The sequence below is a fragment of the Heterocephalus glaber genome, unplaced genomic scaffold (assembly GCF_053883595.1).
Source record: "Heterocephalus glaber isolate CG9 unplaced genomic scaffold, H.glaber_assembly_v1.0 deba00001481, whole genome shotgun sequence".
In the NCBI taxonomy this organism is placed as follows: domain Eukaryota; kingdom Metazoa; phylum Chordata; class Mammalia; order Rodentia; family Bathyergidae; genus Heterocephalus; species Heterocephalus glaber.
The window spans coordinates 17,248,912-17,275,688 of NW_028258317.1; the positions used below are offsets into that span (position 1 = coordinate 17,248,912).

The window sequence follows — 26,777 nt, forward strand, 5'->3', positions numbered from 1 at the left end:
ACATGCCTGTAATCCCAGTACTTGGGAGGCTGAGGCAGGAGGAATGCGACAAGTTCAAAGCCAGCTTGGGCTACACGTCAGTTCAAGGCTGGCCTGACCTATATAGTGAGATCTTGTCTCAAACAAAACATCAAAACAAAACTCTGCAAAACTGCAAAGATAAGTTTCACAAAACCATTGTCTAGGAAGTGGGCTGCCTTCCTGGGAATGTTCATCACAGGAGGAGTTATCTCTGGGCTGAGAAATACTTGAACACGTACTTGCTCTAAAGCTGCAAGCAGGAACCTACATCCACATAGCCATGTCCATTACTGTATTTCTTTTGCCTATAGTTTTGCCCACTCAAGGCCTCCTAAAGCCTACCCTCCCACTGAATCCCTCTAGTTTTCATTGTACCATTTATCCAGAATTCACAGTTGCCTGGGAGAAGAAAGGGATTGCTTGCTTACAAGCTGGGCTAGGAACCTGGTGGCTCACTCATCTGGGCAGACCCTTACCCTCCAATGCGTATTTCATATCTTGGGCAAACAGATGCCACATCACTTCTGCACTGACTTTTCCCACATTCAACTCCTGAGGAAACCTGGATGACAGAAAATCATAGTCAGAGAATAAGACAAGGGCCATTTGATTTGACTCATTCCAAGGTACCTAGTTCTTGAAGGTCATACTGAAGAGAAGAGAAGCCTGAAGAACAGGGCTAGGGTCAGTTTGAAGAAATGGAGCCACTGGTAAGACAAGTAGAGGCAAAGGAATCCTCGTTAGCAGGTTGAGTCCATGAAATAGAATACCCAGAAGGCAAGGAATTCAGGCTCAGAAGAGAGGTGTAAAACAGGCCCAGGATAAACTGGAGGAGAAAGGGGAAGTGGGTGGGTTTTAAGAAGGCCCACTTTATTTACAGTGGAAGACAGACACACACACACATAATCTGTGGATCCTGTGGGGCTCCCATGGCAGCCATAGTCCCAGAAGCCTCTTACTCCAGGAAGTCTAAGTCTGAGCAGGGCCCTCCATTATGTTTCCACACCTGTCTCCAGAAACAGTTACCCAGACACATACAAGGGACAGAGGGACAGATGAACGGACAGGAAGAAGAGGTAGCACTGTAAACACAGGGAGATAGAAAGAAAGAGGCTGTTAGATACACAGATCAATCATGAAGCAGACTGGGCCAAGTAGGGTGATACTCACTGGTTCAGTACAGGGGTATAGGAATTCTTATCTTCCTCTATGATTGATACAATGAGTGTGATGAGCTTGGGCCAGAAATCCAGGTTCCGAATGCTAGGCCCTTGTTCTTCTGGAGGTAGCTCCTGCTTCTTGTTCCAAAGGAGACCGAGAGAAAGAGGGAGAAACGAAAAACTGTCTCAAATCTTCTTCTTTTGGTTCCCCTCCCATTGCCCCTTTTTTAGAATCAGGGCCCTTCTTCTCCTAGAGCCTGTCTTCCACAAGACTGGCCCTGTTCCACAAGAGGGGTGACTATTAGGAGGTACTCTGTCCCTGGAGAATTTCCCTCCTCAGCTCCAGGGCACTGCCCCGATAAGCTTTACCAGTCCAGGATACACAAAGGTACCTATTTCCCTTCCTCCTCTGCTCAATTGCTGTGGACAGATGACTCCTTGGTTGACGTGAGTAACCCTCCTGCCTCACTAAGCAGATCCAGTTCTCTATGATCCCCCCTAATCTAGGCCACCCTGGTCTTCTGGTGGTGTCCCTACTCTGTCTCTCCCCCACCACACATAAGCATCTCCACTCTCAGAAGCTCCTTTAGGTTCTGCAGGAGCTAATGAACAGACCTTGCAGACATTTTAGCTTTTCATTGGGGTAAGGCTTCTCTTGGCTCCCTGAAGGGCATTCAGTAGAAAAACTGTGTCTAGGAAGCTCTGCATAGCTGGATAAGAAAAGGCTTTGCTTGGAAAGAGGCAAGGTGATGCAATGGTGGACCTCAGGAAAAGAGGAGCCATTCCACATTCAGATTCCAGACAAGACAGCCAATTATCACTACAGAAAGACTGGAATGGATGTAATATCCCATTGGGAAAAGGTAGGAGCCCAGAAGAACAGGATAGTGTTTTTATGTGGATGTCACATGTCACTGCAATGTCTCCAACAGTCCTTTATAAACCTGCATCACCAAGAAGTTACTAGAAACCAGAACAGAATTTACATCCTGTTGCTTCTACCTCCTTAATATCACCTAAATACATCTGTTCTTTTTAGTTTTTCTGTCACTATCCCAGCTAAGACTCTCCAATACCTCCTCTAGGGAGGTGTCAAGGATCTTTTTATAGGAAAGTCTCACAGTGTTACTCCTCTGATTAATGTCCTTCAATTAAGTTCAAATTCCTTAGCTTGACACAAAGGTCCTTCAAAATAATACCTTTCACCTTCATGCCTTACCACTTCTCTTCTGTTGCATTCAGCATTACACTGTGACCACTACTTATTGTAGTCCCAGGACTCTACTAAGAACTTTATATACCTTATCTCCTTTGGCCCTCATAACAACTTCATTGAGTAGAAATTATTATCACTTTCATTTTCAGACAAGGAGACTGAAGGACAGCAAGATTACATGACTTGCCCAAGGTCATGTTGTAAATAGCAGAACCAAGATTTGATCCCAGAGAGATGAATTTGAAAGCCTAATTAAATTGCTATGTTTCCTTAAATTAACAATTCTATCCCTTCAAACATTCTATTTTCTCTGCATGGTATCTCCCCTCACCTCCAGCCCCTCTTTTGAGCTGATTTCTACTCCTTCCTTAATATCCTGGTTGAATTTTACTTCTGAGAAGTTTTCCCTGACACCCCTGGTCTGGGCAGATGTCCTTCCTCTGTTAACCTCTAGTACAGACATATCAGAGAACTACAACTACAACTACAACTACAATAAAATGTAATAATAAAAGAATAGTAACTATAGTGAGTTGCCCCACCTCCACCACACAATTAGTTCCCAAAGGCACAGATGAGTCTTACTCAACTTTCCATCTCTAATGCTGTTTGTTAGGTGAATGAATGAATGAATCAATGACAGAAAGTGAGTAGAGGAAAATGTTTACAAATACCTCAAGGGTTTACTACAGTGTAAACAGTGAAAAATGAGAAAGTAAGATTGAGAGAAAGTAAAAAACAACTAACAAAATACAAGCAGGTCCTTCAATGGTTTGCAAGGCCTCTTCAAAGTCTGAGTTCATTGTCATCATGGAGTATAGACACCAAATATTCAAACTAACCCCTGCAGAGCTGCATAGTTGCAAGATCAAAGCTGAGAACAGTGTCCTCCCTAGTCAGAGAGAATCTCCCTATCAGATGGCTGATAGAGGAGGCCAGAATGTAGTAAGCAAAATAAAGACCCATGGGAAAACCTCCCATGGAAGTCAGAACCAATGAAAAGTTTTAGAAACCTAAGAAGGAAGCCTTAAATGTTTGGCTGGTATAAAAAGTACATTGGGAATAAGAGAGAGCAGCATGAACAAGATCTTAGTCTTTATTAAGGTGCTCATGGAAAGCATTACAAATGCTTGGAATCCCTTTAATCTTACTGCTTTTCAGGACTCTTTTAACAGACTACTTTGATTGAAGTTATATATATGCTCATGAAACTGTGTACTTACTGAAGAAGCACTGTGCTTTCTTCAGGCCTGGCTTAGAACAGACTTTCAATGTATACTTATTGGACTGAGGGAAAGCTACTCTGTAAATGTGTAGTCAGCAAGACACTCCTAAGACAGGAACTATAATTGAGTGACTGGACTTGGAAGTCCTGGCTTTGAAATGAGAGGGAAAAGAGGAAAAGATACAACTGGAAGGATCTAGAAAAATGTACTAAGTCACCTGGTACTGAATTAGAATGCCATCATAAAACAGGTGAAGTAGGGCTGGGGATTTAGCTCAGTGGTTTCGCTGCCTGCTGCGCAAGCGCAAGGACCCAAGTTCGATCCCCGGTACCAAAAAAAACCAAAAACAAAAAAACCCCAAAAAACAAACAAACAAACAAACAAAAAACAGGTGAAGTATCTCAGTCTCACAGAAAGACAGGATCAGCCTTACGAGTCAGCTGGTGAATATACAGTGGTACCTTGGTTTATAAACTTAATTTGTTTTATGATTTTGGGGAGGATGGCTGCGTTTGTGCTTGTGTTTGTGTGGAGAAGATGGCTGTAGTCATGTTTGTCAACTGATGTGGAGTTTGTGAATTATGCTGAATGCTTTTTTTGAACTAAACTGTTTGCAAACACAAACGTTCATGAACTGAGGTATTACTGTATCTCAGAAGACCATGCATTGAAGAGAGATAAAATCAGGAGGAAAAGTTAAAACTTTCACAAACTAGAGCTCAGACAGACAACTACAGATCTCAAAGGAAGACAGCACACAACCTACAGGGGTCCACGTGAGTCAGAAAAAAATTAACTGTGGGTGAAAAAGAAAAGACTCTAGAATAAAGAGAATTCTACCACTCAACCAACCCCCAAACCATGCTCAAATTTAAGTTTACTTTCTTCAGTTTTAAAGTAAAACTTATTGTTGTCACTTTTTGTTCAACTCAGGTGTGTAATGTTTTGTCTAAGGGTCCCTGTCAATCCACAAATGTTTTTCACAATCCAAGTGGTCTGTACTTCACAACTCATTCTCCCTCGAGAACATTAAAGGACTTTGGCCTGAGCTCCTTTCCACCATGATTCTAGCAAGGAAAAGCCGAAGCTGTCTGCTGGCTTTACCTGATTCTGAACCTCTTTTTTGGGCTACCATGCCCAGCAGATTCCAAACCTCTTACCAGCTGGTACTGGCGACTGTATAAGTCATGGCAGTTGTTGAAGATATACTCATATGTAGAGTTCAAACAGGCCTTCACACAATCCTTTACCACTTGGCTGGCTCTGGGCGGACTCTGCAACTCTTGCACCTGGCAATTAGTGGAAGAAATACAGGCTCAGGATCCTGCTCTCCTAAGTGGAATACTGTCCTAGCACTCTCCCAATCCCACTCTAGATTCCTTCATCCTTTTCTGGGTCCCTAGACCTTGCTCTATGATGAAACTGAGAACAGCTGATGGGGAGAACTTCCAGAGACCACCCTTGTTGAATCAATTTATATGTGCCTCTCAGACAGGTGTATGGAAATGTGAGTTTCAAGGTGATGAACTCTAGCCTCAGACTCTGCTCAATAATTCTTACTCTCTCTGTGTTTGTGGCCAGGTTCACAGCCCAGCGCCAACCAGCCCTGCCCATCCTTACCTTCATTCTGAAGAAAGTAATGCTGGTCAGCAAATCCACTGTGGATTTTAAATCCTGAAGCCGCTCAGGGCTCCCAGCGGGGAAATTATTCTGTTGCAAATCAAGCAAATGTAAGAAAGGATCACAGGAATAGGAAAACCTTCTCCACCAAAAGCAATGAAATCAAAACCCACTAGGATTCTCTGTAGTTGAGCTAGGCAAAAAAAAAAAAAAAAGCTATAACATTACAGGTCTCCCTCTTTTCTATCGATGCAGGTCCTTGCTCAAAACAGAGATTAATAATCACAGCTAGAAAAAGCAGCACATCCAACTTCCCATGCAGTGTGTGAGCATTTGTTCAAATGCACAGGCACATACAAACACACAGATACACACATAACTTTCTTGGATGAAGATTCTTACACCCAGTGAATTCTTCATAAGTCAAAATCTAACTGTATATCCTGGAATATAAGTAGAGCCACACTACAAACAAAACTGCACTCCAGGACCTGTACTTTCTGTACAGTAGACCCCAGTCTTCTCCTGTTCTGGAGCCAGCAGATGACAAAGTCCTGAACAGAACTTCTTTGTAATGAGTTCCTTAAGATTTTCCTGCATGCTTCACTTCATTCCCCTTAGCATGAGTTTTAGCTGGAAGGCTTTTTTTGTTTTGGTACCGGGGATCAAACTCGGGTCCTTGCGCTTGCACAGCAGGCTAGCATGAGTTTTAGGAAGAAGCTGTCGTGAAGAGCTAACTCTTCTCCAAGCCACTCTTCTCCTCTTTAATGGTCAGTTTTTTAACATTCAAGTGGCTACTTATATATCAAAAATAAGATACAATCATCTCTCCATTATGCTTGCAAATGGAAGACATTGAAAGTACAGATAATTAAAATCTCACTTTTAAAAAACTTTTGAGATGATTTTTATGCTTACTTTTTGAACATCAATATTTTCTGGTACTGGGGATTATATTTACTTTTTAATATGTGTATATTGCCTGTCCTGGAAATTTACAACATTTTAAGCAAGTAATGAAGCTACTCTAAGATATCCTGCCCCATCTCAGGTATCTATCTTCCTACTGAACCTGTTTTCGGCCTCCATACTACAAATGGGCAAGACCTCTGAAACAAATTACTGCACTTGCCCACACCAAGTTACTCTTTTAAAAAAATTTTTGGTGTTTTTTTGTTTGTTTTTGAGACAGGGTCTCACTCTATTTCAGGCTGGCCTTGAACTTACTATGTAGTCCAGGCTGGCTTCCAACTCATGGTGATCCTCCTGCCTTAGCCTCCCAAGTGCTGGGATTACAGGCATGTGCCACCATGCCCGGCCAAGCTACTCTTTCTACCCTAGCCAGATTCTCATATCTCCCTGAAAATATGAGGAGAGTACAGAAAATTACAAAATGAAAATGTAATTAAGTATCTAATTTTTTATTTTTTTAGAAAGTATCTTGCTATGTTGCCCAAGCAGGCCTTGAACTCACAATCCTCCTGCCTCAGCCTCCCAAGTAGCTGGGATTACAGGTGTGTGCCACCATCCCTGGAAAGCATCTAATTATTTTTTTAAAAGGTACTTTTGGGAGAAATTATCATTAGGAAACTCCTAATGAGAATGTCATGAGAGGGTCGGTAGTGATATGAGAAGGGTTAGAAAGTCAACTGTCTATAAAAAGCAGCCACACCTGCTATTTATACACCGCATGGTCCTTCGAGCTAGGAGAATCACCGGTGTTAGGGGCATTGGCCACTCAGGTGGGTGTGATGGCACAAACTAATTTTCCCTGCCTTTGATCTTTATAGCAAGATTGGCCTATGTCTTCCTAGACAGAACTTGACATTATTATCCCAACCCACAGCCACTGCTTTGACTTACCCTGTATGTAGAGAGATCGATCCTCAGTGAGTTGTGTAGCTGGTCCAGCAGTTTTACAAATCTCTCTTTCTGAGGATAAGAAACAAGAAATGGGGAGGAGAGAGATAATCTGTTTCTGATCCCCCTAAATTATAGCAGAAATAGAATGATTTCTGGATGAGTAGAAAGGATGGAGAGGCAACATTTTATGGCTAGTAACATATCCTATCCCATTCCTGCCACAGGGAGAACAACAGACAATACAAAAGGAAAATACGTGGTCCCTGTTCCATCTCTTAGCAGCTCTATCTCAAACTAAGGAATCTTTTCACAATGATAAGGGAAAAGCCAAGCCATTGGGAATGAAAACATCTCTTTGTATACACAAGTCAACAAATATTATCTATACATCTCTATCCCTTTAGGGAGAACTCATCTTATTCAGATGAAACTCTGAGCATATTCTCCAACTTGTTCCTGATAATGAGATTTCTTAACTTATCTTGGGAAATGCATAGCAAGTACATAGCCACAGCCTAGTAGAAATGATGGGAGAAATGGTATTCGGAAGAGAGTCAGATATAAATAAGGGGAACCTTTCCTTAAATCACTTTCATCCTACTTTCCCTTACTGTGTGCCTTTTCAATGCTAACATATAACATATATTATTTTAGTAGTTGACTTTCATAGAAAAAATATAACTAAATGTGGAATCATCTTCCCGAAGACTGTTGGCATAACATTCCTAGAACTCATATATTGATTATTGTCATTAGATATCATATCATTTCACACTGGGATGAGATAGAACAGATATGTGATTGGCTTAATAAACTATATTAATTCATCTATATCAGTAACAAAAAAATGATGTAGTACCAAAGAGTAGAGCTCAGAGATTCAATGGACTGAGAGGGAGGGAGTGAGTAATTTTATCCTTACAAAGACAAGCTTTGTGATAAGCCAGAAATATTTCACTCGGTTTAATTGAATTGATGTCAGGTGCCATTCTGGGTTATGACTCAACTTCTTAGTCACCTTAACACTGGGAAGGGTACAAAAGGGAAACAGTCCAGACACTGGAAAAGGGTTAAGTCTGGGCACATACTGTCATCCTCCCTTGGACATCAGCTTTATATGAAATTAAGAGGCATGAATCTGTCACAGAGAAACTAAATAATATTAAGAAAAGTCCATTTGTGGACCTGTAAGGCCGAAGAACATGGTGACTCAACCAAGTTGTTAGCCCAGAAAGGTTCTTCCTGAGCCCAGGTGGCAGTCTTCCTAAATCACAATGGAGCTATCACTTATATGTGTTTGAGGAGAGAGTCTACTGAGTGTAGTCTACATATCCATAAGGAAAGAAGGTCCACCTATCAAAGTGGCAAGTATCTGAATTCATCAATCAACTCTATGAACTGGCTAGGAAAAAAAAACTTTATTGATAACAAATGGATGTGTACGTGTTTATATCATACCCCAAAGTTGGAGGCTGCAAAGCGATCAGATGCAGAGACATTAGTGGAGGCGGTTGTGTGAGCATAGTAGGCATTGATATTGGCCAGTAAGGTGCTCATCACTGCTGGCACACCAGGACACATGTACTTGGATGACAAACATGCAAAGTGCCTGAAAAAGACAGTACTCTCATTCTCAAAAATTCTGCAGGACTTTCAGCAAAAGCCAAGTAGCAACCCAGTAAAATTTAGTAGAATCAGTGAAGCATAGCCAGGGCAATCACTATCTTTGTTTATGCAGGATGCTCCCTATGTGCAGCTCCAGTGGCAGCCTTGCCAGTTACTTCTCATAGCACAAGGAATTCCTATCATGGTAGGTTTTTTTTTTTGGTACCAGGGATCGAACTCAGGTCCTTGCGCTTGTGCAGCAGGCGGTGAAACCACTGAGCTAAATCTCCGGCCCCTGTCATGGTAGTTTTGATTGACTCCATACACATCTGTTTTCCTTACAGTTTAGTGCCATTTCTGACTCCCATGCCAGTCTAGGACAGCTTGTTGGTCAGCACATATTTGCTTGAGCACATACATGCTCTGTCTGCTCAGCCTGTGATGTCTGGACAGGTGTGTCCTTGTTTACCCTCCTATGCCCTTTTTCCCTGCCTATCCCTGAACTTGGTCCCCAAGTTGCTGACAAACACACTATATTTTTACGTATTCCCTCTGCCTTGAGGCATAGAGGAATATAAGGAATCATACTACATGCTATCCCCCTAAGCAGCTGTCTATCATGTCATTGTGCACTCATTAACCACCAAGGATTAATAACTATTTCCCAGAGCCCCAAGGGAGTCTCACGTCATGGCCTGATATATGGACTCAATGCCATAGCGCATGGCAAATTCATCCACAATTTCTTGAGCTGTCTCATCAAAGTACACCTTCCATGCATCATCTCCTCGGGCCTCAGGGATCTGGACTCCTCCACTGCCCTGAATGTCTGTGAGGTAATGGAAAAGGTTCTGTAGGATACAGAGCAGAGGAAAGGAAAAGGTTAAATACATTAAAGAAAAAAAAAGAGCTGAGAATGCTACATGCCTGTAATCCTAGCACTCAGAGGCTGAGGCAGGAGGATGGTGAGTTCAAGGCTACCCTGGACTACATAGTGAGACATTGTCTCAAGAAACCAAAACAAATAAAAACAAAACAAAACCCAAATCTTTGTGGTGAAGTCCAAGAGAATATGAATTGGACTCTAGAAATTTTGTCCTTTGAGTCATTGCTCGGTACCTCCTACAGCCCTCTTAGGCTGTTCTCAGAGAATCAAGTCTGGGCTCAGTCCTCTGCACTTTCCAGGGTAGCATTTAAGCCAAGGACAGAACAAAAATCAGGCCTCAGATCTTCAAATACCTAGCTGTCTTACTTGTGGTCAACAGCCCCTCCCTGTTTTCTGGCCTCCTCTACCTACAAAGGGCTGGCTCACCTCATGGAGGCATGTATACTGCACATGGTATGGGGCCACCTTCTCCTCCCCCTTGATCTCCACACTGATCTGTAGTCGGATAGCCCCTGAGACGGCTGACTTGTCTGTTCTCTTCTCTAGAAAGGAAAAGGATTATAGATTGACATCAGTGAAATTATAGACAATATGGACAGGCTCATCCTAGTTTAACCCAAAGTAAAAATGGCAACAATCCAAGTGTCACCCAATAGGGTGAACCCACTCCAGGGACCACATACTCCACAAATACTCCTCTACTGGCTGAGTGGGAGGGCACCAAGTGGCCAACTAAAGGCATTAGGGATGAGGAGGAAGACTAAAGGACCTTCTGAAATCTGGAGAATATTTAGCCTGCGTGAGTTCTAGCCACTGCCACTCCCCTATCTCCTATCCCTATCCATAGTTAGCTCTCTAAAGGTAAGACAGGCTCTTCAGGGAGGTATGCTTTGGGGACTAATGGTTTTGGCAGATGAAAGTTTTCCTAGGTCCCTTCTTCATAACAACTTTCTCTGGTCCAGTTTCCTCACCCAGGTTGTACCAGACATCCATCTCGCCACTCAGTGTCCGAACCTCGATGATGGTTTGGCCAAGGAAATCATCAGACTCTCGCTTCAGTCGCTGCTTTACTCTTGATTTGATGTCATCATCCTCATCCCACACACGTACCTTAATGCGGTCAGAGGAGTTGTGGCACTCACTGGGAGTGAGGGAGACAGGCTCTGTTAGGGACAACCCAGTATCACCACTCCTATTACTTCCAATTCCCTCCCAAAAGCTCTGTCGACTACACTTAAAGCCCTGAAAGAGGAAAAGGAGTCAGCAGCCAGGGGGTACTACAGTTCCAAGTGAGTTGGGCTATCCCAGCAAATGGTTCTCTACTCCTCAGCCTTGGTGGCTCTATATATATCCAGGACTTATAGCCCTGGAACAAAGAGGTGGGGAGGTAAATGCATAATTAGAATCAATTCTGACTTCCTATGCAACTAGCTGCATCAGCAATACTAACAGAACAGCTATATAGGTCACAAAGCCTTAGGAAAGCAATTGCTATCTCCCTCCTTAGTCTGAGATATGAAGTCAGTAAAGGTGCTAGATGTGCTGGGTAGGTCCACCTAGTCATATCTACTTAGTCTTTCATCTAATTCTCCTATCTATCTATGTGCTTGCTGGACTTCTATCATCTTTTACTATTCCCTGAATTGCTATTTCCTCTATGGTGTTTGCTTTAGAGGAGTTGCCCAAGTCCCCCTTCATGGTTTTCTACCCAGCAGTTGTTTTCTAGATCCTATTCCATTACCCAAAAGTTGTACTCAGCAGAATTTTCTGCTCCTGCCCCTATGTTTGCGTATTTTTCTACATTCCACCAAAATACTATCATTTAACTACTACTGGTCTACTAAAAAATAATAGACAAATCAACAATGAGTTTGAAGCTACAGAATGCCTTATTCATTTTGAGATATTCATAATATCATGTGTAGTGTCTTGTACAGAATAGGAATTTAAGTTTACTCAAAGTGGACAAAAATGATCACAGAACCAGTTCATTTAAAATTAGTCATAAGTGGGCTGGGACTTTAGCTCAGTGGTTCTGCTGCCTGCCTTGCAAGCACAAGATCCCAAGTTTGATCCCTGGTACCAAAAAAAAAGGGAGGAAATAAAAAAATTAGTCATAAGTATCTGAGCAGAAACCATTTACATCCTCAAATAGGTGCCTTTTCCAGTAACTATTGCCCCTGGATTGGATTTCATTATATTTCAGTTCTTTTCCATGTGAATTATTTGAGGAGCCAACAGAAAGACAGCTCCTACATAGCCAGGGTGCTCACTGATTAAGATCCAAAGTCTTTTTTTTTTTTTTGGTACTGGGGATCGAACTCGGGTCCTTGCAGTTATGCAGCAGGAGGCGAAACCACTGAGCTAAATCTCTAGCCCAAGATCCAAAGTCTTGATCCTAGACCTTGGAAGTAGGCAGGCAAAGAATCTGGATTCTCTAGATATTAGGTTCTATGCTAGAGTTTGCCATTTTTCAAATCCACCCTCTTCTCATATGAAACAGTATATAAAAAATTGAGATAAAGAAAAAGGAGCAGAGATGGAAGCAGGAAGAAAAGCGTCTCTTAAGGAAAATGGATTTTTCTAGAACCCAGATTTCTAGCTACAAACCAGAATTATCCTATTGTAGGACAAAGATTCTTTTCTTATGCCTCAGAAAAGCTCAACACTTTCTAGGCAAGGAGGCGGGGCTGAGAGGTACAATCCCTGGTTTAGCCAGTGAGCAATAGTCTTTGGAGTGCTAGAAAAAGGAATATGGGGTAATCTGGGACCCGAAAGAGCCCTAGTTAAGACAAGGCTTGGCAAAGTATAAAAGTTTATATGGAGAAGACCAGAGGAAGAATGGATACTACCCAGGTGAAGCATGTGAGAAATGAAATTTCTCTATTTATTTCCTTTGTCCCCAATCTTAGGACTCAAGCCTAGAAAAACAAGATGTAATGCCACTTCCAAAATACACACAGTCTCGGTAAGACAAAGCTCTCAGTTACTTACAAATGGAACTTCTCCTCCCAAACAGGATTTAAGTTTCCAAAAATGGTCTTGGTACGCTTCTTGGTTTTGCCAACTTGCACAGTCACATAAGGGTCACTGGATCCTGTTTTGTCCTTGGCTTGCAGGCCCTGGGCACACACCACTGCAAACCAAGCACATATAGAAAGCTTCAGAGTATGCTCAGAGTTAAGTCAGAAGCCCTCCAGAGCACTACTCATCAACTCTTCATTTTAGAGCAGCCTCCCCATGCTCTTTGCACAATAACCCTAATCTCACATCTCCATATCTCTTTAGTACTAGGCCACCATCTTTTCCCTCAAAGGCTAGCACAAGAATCTCACCTCCCACCCCAATTCCTAACTGACCACTTAGTTTCTCTGATACACTCATGCTTCAGCCCTACTCATCTGGTTAGTAAACCACTGCTTACTCCCTGGTCTCCTGCTTGCTCCTTCCATATATCCCAGCTCTTACTGCTAACCAAATCTATGGTGTCAGGTTGTTACGAGATCCTTGCATTATGGTTTGCACTGTTTGTAGATATCAGTCTTGCCTCTCCTAGCCAGAATCTAGGTAAGGAGTGGTAAACAGTGCTCTCCTTCCTTCCCCTCAGTTCAGTCCCTACATTTGCTCCCTCATACCTCGGATGCTTCTTCCCCAGGCTCTTCCCCACAGTCCAAGCCTCTCTGTTCCCTCACATTTTTGCATGCTTACCAGTGATGGTAATCTTGGCTGACCATTTAGAGGTGCCATCCAGTACACTCTGCTTCACTGTTTTCATCTGCTGCACATGGGCAACTTTGCTCACTGTGAAGACATCCCTGATAATTTCAAAGATCTCTGGTTTATTTCGCTCTCGGATTTTCATGCGGTCCTTCATAGCCATGATAATGTTCTGTGTCCGGTCCTCAGCTCCATGTTTACAGCTCTTTTCTGCAGCTCCTGAAGGGTGGCCAGATAGAAAGTAGGGCAAACCCATAAACCACCCATCAGATCAAGATCAAGCTGAGGAATAGGCTCTAGGAGAGGCCTTGAAACAGTGGAGGAAGCTTAAGGAAATTAGAACATCTCTGGGAAAAATTAATCACTGTGGATCCTGCTGACCTAGTAAATGAAAGGATAGCAAAATCTTAATAACTGGAATGAGGGATCATTACACTATTCTAGTTACATATGTGGAATATTTTCATCAACACTTTGACCCTGAGGTCAAAATATCTCCAATGGGTGTCTTAGTTATCAGGGAGGGGTTGTGGGTGAACATGGCAATATCACCAATCTCATCCATAATTGCCAAGAATGATCCAGATCCTAGATTTCATGATGGCTACTCTAGGACTCTCAGTAAATAGGGGTTCAAATCTGGCTCCACCACTCCTAGATTGGCAAACTGGATTTTTCTAAGAGGAGATAATGGTGCTTATCTTTTTTTTTATAGCAAAATATTTATTGATACATTTTAGGGTTACATACTGATAACACTCATCATAGGGAATTTCCACCTGTACATGGTAGATCCCACCCCTTTTTCCCATTTCCCACCTCCCCTCATGCCTCCTCTCCTATGTACAAAAGCTTCGTTTCCATTTTTTTCCTTCTATTTTCACGTCCCTTCCTTCCTTCTTCCTTCCCTCCTCCCTTGTTCCCCTTCCCATTTGAACATTTTCTTCCCATTTCCCAATATCTATGATACATTTTAGTATTGGTGCTTATCTTTCAGGGTTATAGTAAGCATTATTTCAGACAGCATAACTAAAACATAGCCCAGAGCCAGGCAGCCAGCAGGTACTGTGGTACCTCAGTTCATGAACTTAACTCTTGCCATGTTTCTGCTTGCAAATCAAATTGGACAAGATCTGAATCAAATTCAATGGTTAGGTTCAATGTTGACCTTATGGAGAAACTTGGTTCAGTTCTCATCCAATTCAGTTTGTAAACAGAATTCTGGAACGAATTAAGTTCGTGAACTGAGGTACCATTGTATTCAATAAATGGTCACTATTATTATTTTTCCTACTACAATCCTTTTTTAGTATACGTGCTGCCGAAGTGAGCACCCTACTACAATCCTTAAAGATACTGTTATTATGACTTAGCTCTGAGTAACACCTCGAGACCTGGAGAGACAGGGGAATACTTTCCCATATCCTCAACCGCTTTTCCTGGGGTCTAGCCACAGTGAATACAAGTCCAGCTGGAAGAGAGCAGGTGATAGGAAATCTGAGCACATCACATGCCCTGCCAGGAGCTTGGTGCTTTTCCTAGTCCCATGCTCTCCACTCCATCAAGTGGAGCCACATATGTAGACAGGTGTGGGGAGTCTAGCACACTTTCCTCCTGAAATCATTGCTCCATCAACTTAAAACTTCTATTCCTGGCACCACTGTCTAAAAGCTCCATCTACAAATAAGCCAAGGAACACTTGCTGTCTTTCCTGGTCTGAGGGTCTTAGACCTCAGAAAGCTTCTCTGTGAGGCCTGGAACCTCACAGAACTCTCTGTCTCTCTCTTCATTTGTTTCAGTCCCTGATTAAACATGCTCTAGTCATTTGGACAATAAGCTACTATTGTGTCATGCTGCTCAAGCTTAGCCTCTTGGATCAAGTAAACATTGAAAGAGGTTCTAGCTCTACCAGAAGGCTACAGAAAGCTCAAATAATTTTTTTCAAATAATTTTTCCTAAAGGTGCTTAAGAAGCTACTAAAAGACTTGCTATTTGGAAAGGCAACATCCCTTGATTCAATACTCTAGCTTCTCTGAAAAAGAGCTTCAGAATCAGGTAGACTGGAGGAATGATGGTTAAGCCATCCTCACTCTTCACTGCAGATTATTTTGGAGAGGCCCTGCTGCCCCTGATCCCCAGCCCTCATCCCACACAGCCACTCACGCTGCAGGCAGTCGGCGTTGAGCAGGTCCTGGCACTTCTCATGGCACTTGACTCCACACTCACTGCAGCGCATGCCCTGTCGGGCAATGCCCCACAGCAAGCCTTCACACTCATAGCAGTAGGTTGGGGTAGTAGCTGTCCAGACTTCAAAGTTGTGGGGTGTGGTACACGAGATGGGGTAGATTAAGGCCTGAAGGGTTTTCTTATAAACATGAGATTTCTGAAAGACACATATCCCATAACCCACCAATGACTTTAGGGCTGCTGAGAGGTTCCACAATAGAGACCCTATGCGACAGTCAGGGTTCTGTTTTTTCCCTTGGCAGGGAAGAAGAAAATCTAGCCTCACTCAGCCCAGTCTAGTGGAAAGAAGTCCCCACTACAGTGTGCCCTGAGTTGTCCAACACAGGTCTGACCTAACATTAGTTCTGAGTCTTGTCCCAGCATTCACACTTTCTATGGAAAGTGTGGGTATACAGGGTACAATGGTCACATCCTTTAACATGAATGAGGCTCAAGTCTGGACTCTTGCCTTTCCCCCTGTAGAAAACTGAGATCTGATGCTATGTAGTTTCATCAATGATATGTGCCTAATACTCTGAATTCCCAGTTAGCGTGGCTACAGAGATGATCACAGTCCTAAGGCTAGTGGACTCAGGAAAGCCCCTGGGTCACTTACCAGCTCTTCATCCTTGAAAGAAGTACGTGTAGCCATTGCAGAAGTAATCCCTGCCTTCCGGGACTGGACCAGTGACTATGAGAGAAGACTTGCTGTCAGTCCTGGCCACCACCAAGGACTGGCAAGATCCTGGGATGAAACTTCAGTGACCAAAGCCACTTGGCTGGAATTTATTCTATTTTTATTGTTACTTACAAGAACTACCCCTGGGCAGAAGGTAACAAGTGTTCCAGGTTAAGATACAAAATCAAAGGTATTTCCTTGAAGGTTTCTGCCATCCACAGGGCTTCTCTTTCCCTCACTATTCTTAGGTGTCCTACCTCACAGAAACTCCTTATTTGTAGGAAGGGAAAGGAAAATTCCTATTACAGTAGGAAACAAGTCATAAGAATAAGAGAGACACACAACTCTTTTAGAGTTACACTGAAGAACCATCACTGGGAACAATGATTCCATGCTAATTACTATTCCCTGGTCCCTCCCCATGCCCAATCCCGGGAAAGCTATGGAGGCCAACAGCCCATATGAGCAGGGGACTTGGAAAGTGAAAAGGACAAGGTAATCTCAGTGAAATCAAGTGAGACAGGGAGTTAAATCTGAGATCTGGGGCTGACCTGCTAGCTAGGCTCTTGTAGCCCCATGTATCTGTCAAGATACATGTCAATTTAGAGGCAGCCCTTGGATGAATTGAAGTCATAATATCAACCTATGCAGGAGGATCAGCTGGGAAGGGCCCAAGTGATTTCGGATATGGACTCTTAGAGGATGGGAAGGGGCTCTGGAGACACTCACCATAGCCTGTGCAGACGAGAGCAGAGAAAGGAACAACATGATATTAAAGCCCCTCAATGGGATGAAAATTTTCAGAGGCAACAGAGAGGTTCTTCTCTATCATACAAAGTGTAGGGAACATGTCTCAAATCCCTCTGGCTCTACCCACTAAAAACTGTCTTCAACCAGACAGCAGGCCAGGACCCAGAGCTTAAAGCTCCTACTCTGAGAGTTACACCACAAAGTGAAAGACAGGCAAGGTAAAAATAGAACAGGAAAACAGAGGTGTAAACTAGAAAATTACTGGTGGGTAAAGAGGGAAGAGAGGATGAGGAAAAAAGAAGAAAAGAAAGGAAAGGAAAAAGAAAAAGGTGTGATAGGCAATAATAAAGAAAGAAGGATGGTGATAAAGAAGAGATGACAACAGTTTATCCTTCAACCAGCTAGATGATGAGCTGCTAGAAGAAGTGGTACACTGAAAAGGAGGAAAATGAGGGCTAAGGATGGACTCAAGGGTATAATGCTCGTCTAGCATGTCCAACGCCCTGGGTTTGATCCCCAGCCCCATTAAAAGAAAAAAAAAAGGCAGGAAAAAGAAAAATACATAAATGGTAGGAAAGAAAGATAATGAAGAGAAAATGGTAGACAATTCCATTCAGCCAAATGAGGAGGGGAAAGCTAGTGGGAGAAAGAGAATGGAGAAGAGAGAAAAGGCTTAGGTAAGAAAAACAGAACAGAATAGGGAGAGAAAAGAAGCAACAAGAACTGAAAATGGTACTAAGAAAAAGGATTCAGGTCTTACTAAACTCTTATAGCTTACATCTTGCTTTAGAGCTCTGGGATTCTGGAAGAGCCTAGGTTCCATTCTATCCCCATAACCCATAGGCTCTAGAGAATTCCTTTAGCTGATCCTGCTTCAGAAGGTGTGGGCTAGAATGGGACCTTCTGATCATCCTGCAGGTCCTGAGATCACTTAAACTCCTAAGTCTGTTGCAGTTCAATTCCATAAATGTTTAATCATTGCCTCTCTTAGGAGGACAGTTTGACTTGATCTTTAAGAAAGGATCAAGGGGGGCTGGGGATTTAGCTCAGTGGTTCTGCTGCCTGCCTCACAAGTGCAAGGACCAGAGTTCGATCCCTGGTACCAAAAAAAAAAAAAAAAAAAAAAAAAAAAAGAAGGGATCAAGCTCCAGCTATGTTCATTTTACACCAAGCTCAACAATCTGGGTCAAGGGTTAGAGGTAGGTTCCATTCCAAATCACCACAGAAGAACAGAGATATCTAGAGGAAGGCCCAGGGGCCCAACTTTGAGGGGGCAGCTATAAGTATTCCAGGTAGGAGACTGATCTACTAAGGAACCCAGGGCTCTGATTATACAGGTAGAACAAGGTCCCTCTGAAACCATCAGTAAGTTTTTAAATAACTGATCATCAGAACAGTATGAGTCAGTAAATGGACCACTTCCAATCCTAACAGGTTGCTAAGGCCCACTGGGGATACACCCAAGCTATGGCCCAAGTTTGTACAGACTTTACTCACCAGATCACTGACAAATGGCAATGGCTTCTTTCTGCGTAGATCTGGCATGCTGTCAATGCCATAGAGTCCTCCAGCTGGCCTGAGAAGAGAAGAAAATATGTCAGGACCTTCAGTCCTGCCTTGAGTTACTGGCAGGTTCAATGTTCCATTTTCCTTCCTCTCCCTCTCCCCAGAGAAAGATTAACTAACCTCTACCATGTGACTTTGATAGGGTTAAGGAAGACAGCAAAGGAGAGAAGTAAAGCTGTGGGATGAGCAATAGAATCTGATCTCAGAGTGCCCCTCAGTGTCTTCTGTGAACTGAGAACTGAGAGCTTTTATCCTACCAGGACAGTTCAAGGAACTTCTGTTTACTTGAATGTGCTGTGCTGCCAAAAGCAAGGTTGAAATTGGTCGTCAACAGGGCTCCTGTCCACATACAGGCATGAGACACTGCTTCCCAAAGATAAGACTTGCCTGGCCTGTGCCAAAACAGAGCCTGCTGGAATGCTCCACAGGAACAGCCTGCTGCCTAGATGAGCAAGACTAGCAGACAATGACATATAGGAGACTTTCTCTACCCAAGAACAAATGAGTCACCAGTTCTGTCTGTCCAAGCCTCCTGAAGAAAAGGGTCTTCAAGGAGAGAGAAACCCTTTCAATTGAGTGGAGGCAGAGGAGGTGTGCTGGGGTGGGTATTGGGAGAGACCACCTGGAAAAAGAAAATAGCAAAAGGACTCTGAGAGTCTGGCCTTGCCCTGTGGACAAATCGACAGAGACCAGAAAAAAATTATAGCTAGGGGATGTGGATTTAGCTCAGTGGTTCTGCCGCCTGTCTCACAAGCGCGAGGTCCTGAGTTCGATCCCTGGTACCAAAAAAAAAAAACACACAAAAAAAATTATAGCTAAAGCAACTGGAGATTTCTGAAACTTTTATACCTTTACTATACTTATTAGTTTTGTTGTTGTTTGGCTATTCTTCCATAATGATATGCAATAAAAAATATTAGAGGGTGTCTTCCCAAAGGACATCAGTACTACACTAAGATAACCTACATTTAAGCTACACTATTACTAAATTTCTTCATGTCTTCTGCCAACATTCCTTCTTCTCTCTCTCTTTTTTGTTTTTTTTTTGGTGTTGGGGATCGAACTTGGGGCTTTGCACTTGCAAAGCAGGTGCCAGAACCACAGAGCTAAATCCCCGGCCCCATTCCTTCCTCTCTTTGAGCCTTGGTGACACTTCTATAAAATGAGGTGGGTAGGTAGAAAATCTCTCTGGCCTTTTGGATGCCAAAACTCTGAGCCTTAATGAAAAGAACTCATGTTCTTGGTTTTAATGAGAGAAACAAAGTGGGAAAAGCTGAGGAAGTAGTGTTTTATACTACAGCTGATCTGAAGAGAAGTCCCAGAAGAATAAGTAGGTACTCCCAGCAATATAGGCAAGGAATAGAGCCACGAATTAGGTCAATCCCAGGAGCTACAATGGTCAACTCAATATGCTGATTTCTAATAAGCTAGCTCCCTGAGTATAGGTAATGGACTTTGTCTTTAGTGAGGTTACTAGGCCTAAGAAAGCTCTATACTTGTGAGAGGTTCCAAGGACTAAGCTGAAGGAAAGTAAGGAAGACAGAAGGGAATTATTTAGAAAACTTCTGCATAACTCCATTTAAAAATAGTTTGGATATGTTCCAGTGGCACGTGTATATTTTATAATTGTTGGAAGAAAAAAACATGTCACAAGTTTGTAGCCAATTCTAAAAACTACAATATGTACCATGTAAGCCAGGAAGTTTTTTGCAACATAAATGATCTTCTGAAAAAGAAGGGATAGCTCATTCACATGATTAACCCTTGATTAATGACCAACAGCAAAATAAGGAGCATGTAAAAATATGGTAGCAGGCTGGGGAACATAGCTCAGTGGTAGAGTGCTTACACAGTGCGCAAAAGTTCCTGTTTAGTCCCCAATTACACAGACACACACAGACACCACACACACACACACACACACACACAAACACACACAGTAGATAACTTTATGGTCTGATCTTTTCCCTGGGCCATGAGTGAGAGAAAGCAGCTACTGGAATTCTTTCTCTTTCTGTCTCTGTCTGTCTCTCTCCTTCCTTCTTTCTTTTTTTTCTGTACTGGAGTTTGAACCCCAGGCCTTCATACCTAGCTACATACCCAGCTCTTTATGTATTTATTTTGAGACAAGGTCTTGTTAAGTTGCTAAATTGCCCAGTCTGTGTTCAAACTTCTGATCTTCCAGCCTCAGCCTTCCAGAGTGCTATGATTACAGGCATGCATCACCCTGGAATTCTTGTGTTATAAGTCTTTGTAGGACAAAGGAAGAAGGAAAGTCAGAGAACTAATTGGTAGTGTGTGGGGGAGTAGGACATGGGGAGACACTTAAATTCTCTCTCAAGAACAGTCAGTTACAGGCAGCAGTTGAGCAGCTTAAAATGAGTGTGGTGCAATCACATGGGTCTGAAACTCCAAGACAAGAAGCACAGAGCTCAGAAGGGATGCTACTTATGTTTTGACTAGAGTGAAACAGAATAAGTTGGTGACTCACAACAGCTGAAGCAGGGCTGAACCCAGGGAGTAATCTCATCAGATATACCATCAAACAATGAAATGGGAAGGAAATATTTCCAAATACAGGTACCTTTTCTAATGCCCTCATTCTTCTACATAAGTACAATATCACTATAATGCAATGGATCAGATCAGAAATTGTGAGAGAAGGATGGGGGAGTGCCAAAGTTCTCTCGCTGTCCCAGGAGAACCACTCTATAAAGCTCTTTTCTGCCTCTAAAAAATTCCCAGAGAACCAACCAACCTACAGCAGAACCTCTTCCTTCCCCAGGATTCAGCTTATGGACCTATCTTCCCTGTTGCCAGGGGGAAAGTTAAACACAGAAATAGCATAAAATCCATAGATTTTGGATTCTAGGAAGCACTTACCCTTCTGGGAGCCACTGAGGCAGACAGGGGTTGCCATCATCTGGAATCTTTAAAAAGAGACAGAAAAAAGTTAGATGTTGAGAAAGATGGAAGACAGTCCACAGGCTGGGCAGTGAGCAATGTAGGTCACATTTACCATGAAGTGATATAGCCAGTCTGATGTCTATGCCAACACCCTATCATCCAAGGCAACAAGTGCGCTGCTGAAATGAGCAGCATTCGCCTCCATTTACCCCACTGAATAGAAAGGATATACGGTCAAGCTCACTGAGGTCCTAAGGCTAAGCATCCACTGAAAGTGTGACATCTGCCAGAACTCCCATGTCCCTTTTACAAGTACAGAAAGCAGTAAGCCAAGCCCAGAAGGGCTTTTGTAGGTTTAAGGCCTCACTAAGGCAAAAAGGTAACTTCACACAGAGTCAAGTCTTCTTCTAGCTATATTCCTGAGCTCCTTTGGCTGCCTCAGAAGCAGACCTAGTCTTTCTGAATTACATCTCAGCCTGTGATTCAACATAGCCTGGGTGAAACCCCAGCTCACACACTTTGTACAAAAGTAAAAGTCCATTCTCTACTTTTGATAAGCTTGATATAATGAAATCCCAGGGCAGATTAGACATTTGTTTTATCATTCTGGTGAATTTTATAGGCTGTAGCATGCAAAGTTGAAAACTGAGGTACCAAATAAGACAAAGAAGGAACAGTTAAAAACAATTTTTAAGGTTTCTGCACAAAACAAAACAAAATGAAAGCAAAATAGAATAAACAATGGCTTCAGCAGTGCAAAGAGAGAGTTCCAAAGCTGCCACGACTCTCTAGGGAATCAATGGTACATGCTTTTTAGGCACAAGAAACCTAGTGCTAGCAGGACTGGGGCATCCCATCCCTGCTGTTTCCTTCCATCCTCAACAACTTTCCTGGAATAAATGAGCTCCAGAAGGGAGATAGAAGTAAGGTTCTCAGCTTTGGACAGGTTGGGGAGGAGTGATGTTGGGGGGATAGCTAAAGGTGGGAGAAGTTATGGATAGAATGAGGCAAGACGGAAAAGAATAAGGGGAGACAGACAGGACAGGGCTGATAGGTGATAGAAAGGTGAGCAAGTATGACCCTGGATCAGCAGTAAGCTCATATGAACTTTGGATTTGAGCTCCTTCTCAGTAAGATACTTTTGGATTGTCTATGCTTTAAATCAAACCTATCTGCTTACTGCCCATACCTTTACTCTGCCTCTGTCTCCTATCCTGGTGATGGGAGGCCAGGCCCAAAAGCCAGCTAAGAGCGTTTGAAACAAAAGACAATGGGTGTAATAGAAGAAACAACAGTAGGTTGGAAACTGCAAGTCTCCTAAGGTTGCTCAGAGGCAAGGTCAGGAGGTGGGCATCAGGGGAGTTGTCCTTCTCCATATCTCCAGATTCTACCAGCCAGAATTTACCTTCCCTTTGGAAACAGCTACTGCAATGAGCAGGCTCTTATTTCCTTTTTAATTCCCAGAATTATGTATTTATCAGACTACTGCATTTAAGAAAACAAAATCACAAGAAGTCTTTGGGAACCAGGCTCCCAAAGCATGAGGGATCAAGCTCAGAGGGGGCAACAGTCTGCAGAAGCAAAAAGCATGCACACACAGCACACCAAAGGGAAGTGGGAGGAAGTCTAGACAAAGCATTTATAGTTATATTCACTGATACAACTTGTACCTTAAGGATACACAAGGTGAGCATGAATTCTGTGTGTATAGATTCAGAATGTGTACACAAACTCACTTGTGAAGGACTCACAGTGCTCACTAGGGCCCAAATCATAGGTGAAGCAAACTTTCAGTAAATTCAAGAGTCAGCGCTCACAGGCACAAAGTAGTAGGAAACCATGCATTCGCAGGTATGCGAGGATCACACAAGTCTACTAAAGTTCCTGTCCACAGAGAGTCCAGGAAGGCTGCCCAGAAACACAAAGCACTTTCATACTTAGGGCCCCAAGTAAGAGGCACAAAATACCTGTAGCAACTCCTGCTCTCTCTCAAATGAAAGTATGCACACATGCTGGGCTCAGTCAGGGTTTACAGCATAGGCCAGAGTTTGTCGCAACATGTTAAAAATGGACACACGTTGTTTAGACTAGGAGAAAAAGAGGGCAATCCATGTCTGTGGGGGTCAGATTAAGCACAAGTGTAAGCACACACATGCTACATTGATTGTGCGCCCATGTCAGCACACATATGTTCTGCCACAGTGTTGGCAGGAGCATACACAGCATGGAACATGCACACAAACCTCTTTCTGGAAAAACAGACTATCTGCATGAGCCACAGCTCAGAAATACAGATCATGCACGCGTATGCACACACACAGTGCTCAGAGGACAGTGTAGAGAATAGATAATAGAAAGGGCCCAAAGGGCCAGAGGCACAACCTGGTGGACTTCTTGCTTTCCTTCTGTAGGGAGAGAAAGAGTAGAAAGAAAATGGGGGCAAAAAAAAGTTAGTAGATTCAGTTCTATAGCAATGAACACAAAGCAAATGCCAGCTAACCCCAAGGGACACTGGGGGGAGGGGCACTGAATACCCTAGCAGGACACAGATCCCAGGTGACTGGCTCCCAAAATCTTTATTATCCATATTTGATGGCCTCTGATTTTTAATATGAGCATAAACCAGAGGACAAATCTTCCTGGGGATTCCACTTGTTGTTTCCCCCTTTCCAAAATGGACTCCACCCAGGGTAGGGGTTGCTAGGGCTACAAGACCAAGTTTGTTACCAGGGACCACTCCAATAGACTATCCAACCTGTTGAGCACAGAGTGAGTTCCTTCCACAGCAGCCATATGAACTTACTCTATATCTGGGATAAGTCCTCAAACCCCAAAGGTCCTTTCCATTTTGCAATGCAGGCTTGGCTATGCATTTTCTCAGTGAGCCCTTACCTATGTTCCCAAACCCTAAATTAAGTTAGGCCAAGGCAGGGCCTGGAGTTAAGGCCAGGACCAGGACGCTGAACAAGTAGAGACCCTGTAGCATCAACTGGCTACTGTCCTAACAGAAGTCACAGTAATGTGGATGATAAAATCATGGCTGCAATACCATGCCTGATTATCAAACCCAGAGCCATACTTTCAAAAGAAACAGACACTTTCAGAAGGACCCAAGAAAAACTCAACAGAAGTTGAATAAAGTCCAGAGATTACTCTTTTTCTATTCATCAGAGACTACATTACCCGCTGTGCCATATATGGCTGGGCTACAGGCTTCTTGCTCTATGGAGAGCAGAAATATTAAGATTCGTAAGATTCTTTTCTAGTCCTGTCATTCCTACTCAAACTAGGCAAAAACTATAATGGGGGCACCACTGTGAGAAAGCCTTTAAGTGTAGTTTGAAAATGGAGATAACCAAAGCACTCAAGTTCCAACAGGTTTGGATTCTAGCCTGGGCAAAGGTGCAGCAAAAGGTTCTACAATGTTTGAAGTCTTCTTCTTATGTCTGTTTTCAAATTGCTCTTGAGAGTTTCCTTATAATGGTGTATATGAGCCCCTTATAAGCAATCAGCAGAGGGTACTTATGCTAGATGAATAAATTCTAGAGTTTTTTTTACAGATGTGTCCACTTTGCTCTGTCCCCACCAGGTCTTGCCCACATGTAACCAGCTGGAGGATCCTAGTGGCTCTGGATGATGGCCTGTCCTTCTTGCCCCACTACCCAGATCTCAGGGGAGATTTCTGGGAAAATGATGATGAAGTGCTCCTGTCTTATTTCTGTCTTATGCACCATATTCAGTAACAACTTAGAATAGGAATGATGATATATACTATATTTGGAAACCAGCAGCATGGGACAAGACTCCAAAAGTACAGGAAACAAAAGCAAACAGACTAGAACAGTCCCAGTTTAAGTGTGCTAACTCCTCAATCTGCCTGCACATTTAACATTAACTTCTCTGTGGCTGCTCTACACAAGAAACAAAGAGATGAATGAAACAAAAATCTATTAGCCCACTGGTCAAGAGTAAGTTTCACCCAATCCACCCTAGATGAAATTTCCTCCAACAAAAGTCTCTAGAATCTGTCCAAACAAGTGGCCCCTGACAGGAATGACAGCAGCAAACGAAATAGTGCTAGATGGTAAAAAGTGCTCTTCATGACTCGTGCTGGGAAGATGAACCATATGGTCTCCATTGCTTTACTTCCACCTCTTCTACTTATTTTTTTAATTTTAATTTTATTTTATATTTTTGATGGTACTAGGGATTGAACCCAGGGAATGCTGAGCTATACACCTAACCATTTTTATAGTTTTGAGACAGAGTCACCCTAAGTTGCCCAGGCTAGTCTAGAACTTTCAATCTTCCTGCCTCAGCCTCCTGAGTAGCTAGGATTACAGACATGCATCACCATGCCTGGCTTTTACTTCCTCTTGTCACTTGGTGCTTTAAGTTTTGCCTGTAACCATCTGAAATTTTCCTTGGCAGCTTATTCTGTTGAAGTTATGTCTTATAGCAGTGTACCAGATAGGGATTAGTTGTAATCAAGAATCTGAACATGCTCTTAAAATCTTCATCATTCATAATGCTTTCTTGGTGAATGGAAGCCTCTGCCACTATGTGAAATCCTCAAAGACCAATAAGAATTGAAATCCAGTCTATCTACTTGGGTCCATCAGCTCCCCTTCATCTTCTCCCCCTTCCCTTCTTCCCTCTCTCCCTCCTTCCTTCCTTCATTAATTCATTTAGAGGAAGGGTTGAGACAGGACTTGTTTTTCAGTATAAGTTGGCCTTGATTCTCCTGCTTCAGGCTCCTAAGTACAATACTAAGATTACATCAGATGTGTGCCACCACTCCCAGATTTCCCCTCTCTTTTAATGACCCACTGATTTAATATTTAAGTAGAAGGGAGAAAGCAAGAAACTAACTCATGAGTTCCAAATATTTTCAAGCTATTCTGATGACTAAGGGGGTCACCTGTCTTGACAGATGAATGAACTCAGGACTAGGAATCCTCCAAACAGTGCAGTTCCACAAAAGTGAGTGAGTGGAATGAGGACATATCTCTTCCACATCCATATAGCTCATTCTCTCTATTCCCTTTAAATAAGAAAATTAGGCAAAGCCATGCACAGTGTGCATGCCTGTAACCTCAGCTACTCCAGAAGCTGAGGCAGGAGGATCACAAGTTTGAGCCTAGTCTTGCAACTTAGCAAGACCCTGAATCAAAATGAATTAAAAAGGGCTAGGTATTTAGCTCAGTTGCAGAGTGCTTGCCTAACATGTGCAAGTCCCTAGGTTCAGTCCCAAGTACTACGCAACAACCAATCAGGCAAGAAACATTTTGACCCTATGACTCAAATTAGAAATGTCTCTTTCCTCTTCCACTAT

At 42.8% G+C, this 26,777-nt stretch overlaps 1 protein-coding gene across 12 annotated transcripts in view; it reads right to left on the bottom strand.

The window, feature by feature from the left end:
- Unc13b (unc-13 homolog B) overlaps window positions 1–26,777 on the bottom strand; it is a 202,965-nt gene that overhangs the window by 14,332 nt on the left and 161,856 nt on the right. For 4 of the 12 annotated variants that reach the window (XM_087184287.1, XM_087184288.1, XM_004873948.3 and 1 more), the window contains 15 exons: window positions 21,419–21,465; window positions 18,467–18,545; window positions 16,157–16,231; window positions 15,478–15,697; window positions 13,306–13,533; window positions 12,592–12,733; window positions 10,569–10,738; window positions 10,024–10,139; window positions 9,399–9,562; window positions 8,565–8,715; window positions 7,107–7,175; window positions 5,244–5,333; window positions 4,784–4,912; window positions 1,192–1,316; window positions 498–583 (listed from right to left, as the gene is read on the bottom strand). In XM_087184287.1, coding sequence (XP_087040413.1) covers window positions 498–583; window positions 1,192–1,316; window positions 4,784–4,912; window positions 5,244–5,333; window positions 7,107–7,175; window positions 8,565–8,715; window positions 9,399–9,562; window positions 10,024–10,139; window positions 10,569–10,738; window positions 12,592–12,733; window positions 13,306–13,533; window positions 15,478–15,697; window positions 16,157–16,231; window positions 18,467–18,545; window positions 21,419–21,465 — 1,891 coding nt within the window. Of the gene's footprint in view, window positions 1–497; window positions 584–1,191; window positions 1,320–4,783; window positions 4,913–5,243; window positions 5,334–7,106; window positions 7,176–8,564; window positions 8,716–9,398; window positions 9,563–10,023; window positions 10,140–10,568; window positions 10,739–12,591; window positions 12,734–13,305; window positions 13,534–15,477; window positions 15,698–16,156; window positions 16,232–18,466; window positions 18,546–21,418; window positions 21,466–23,824; window positions 23,848–26,777 lie in introns of all 12 variants that reach the window. The other 8 variants (XM_013068946.3, XM_004873945.3, XM_087184289.1 and 5 more) reach the window with 3 other exon arrangements.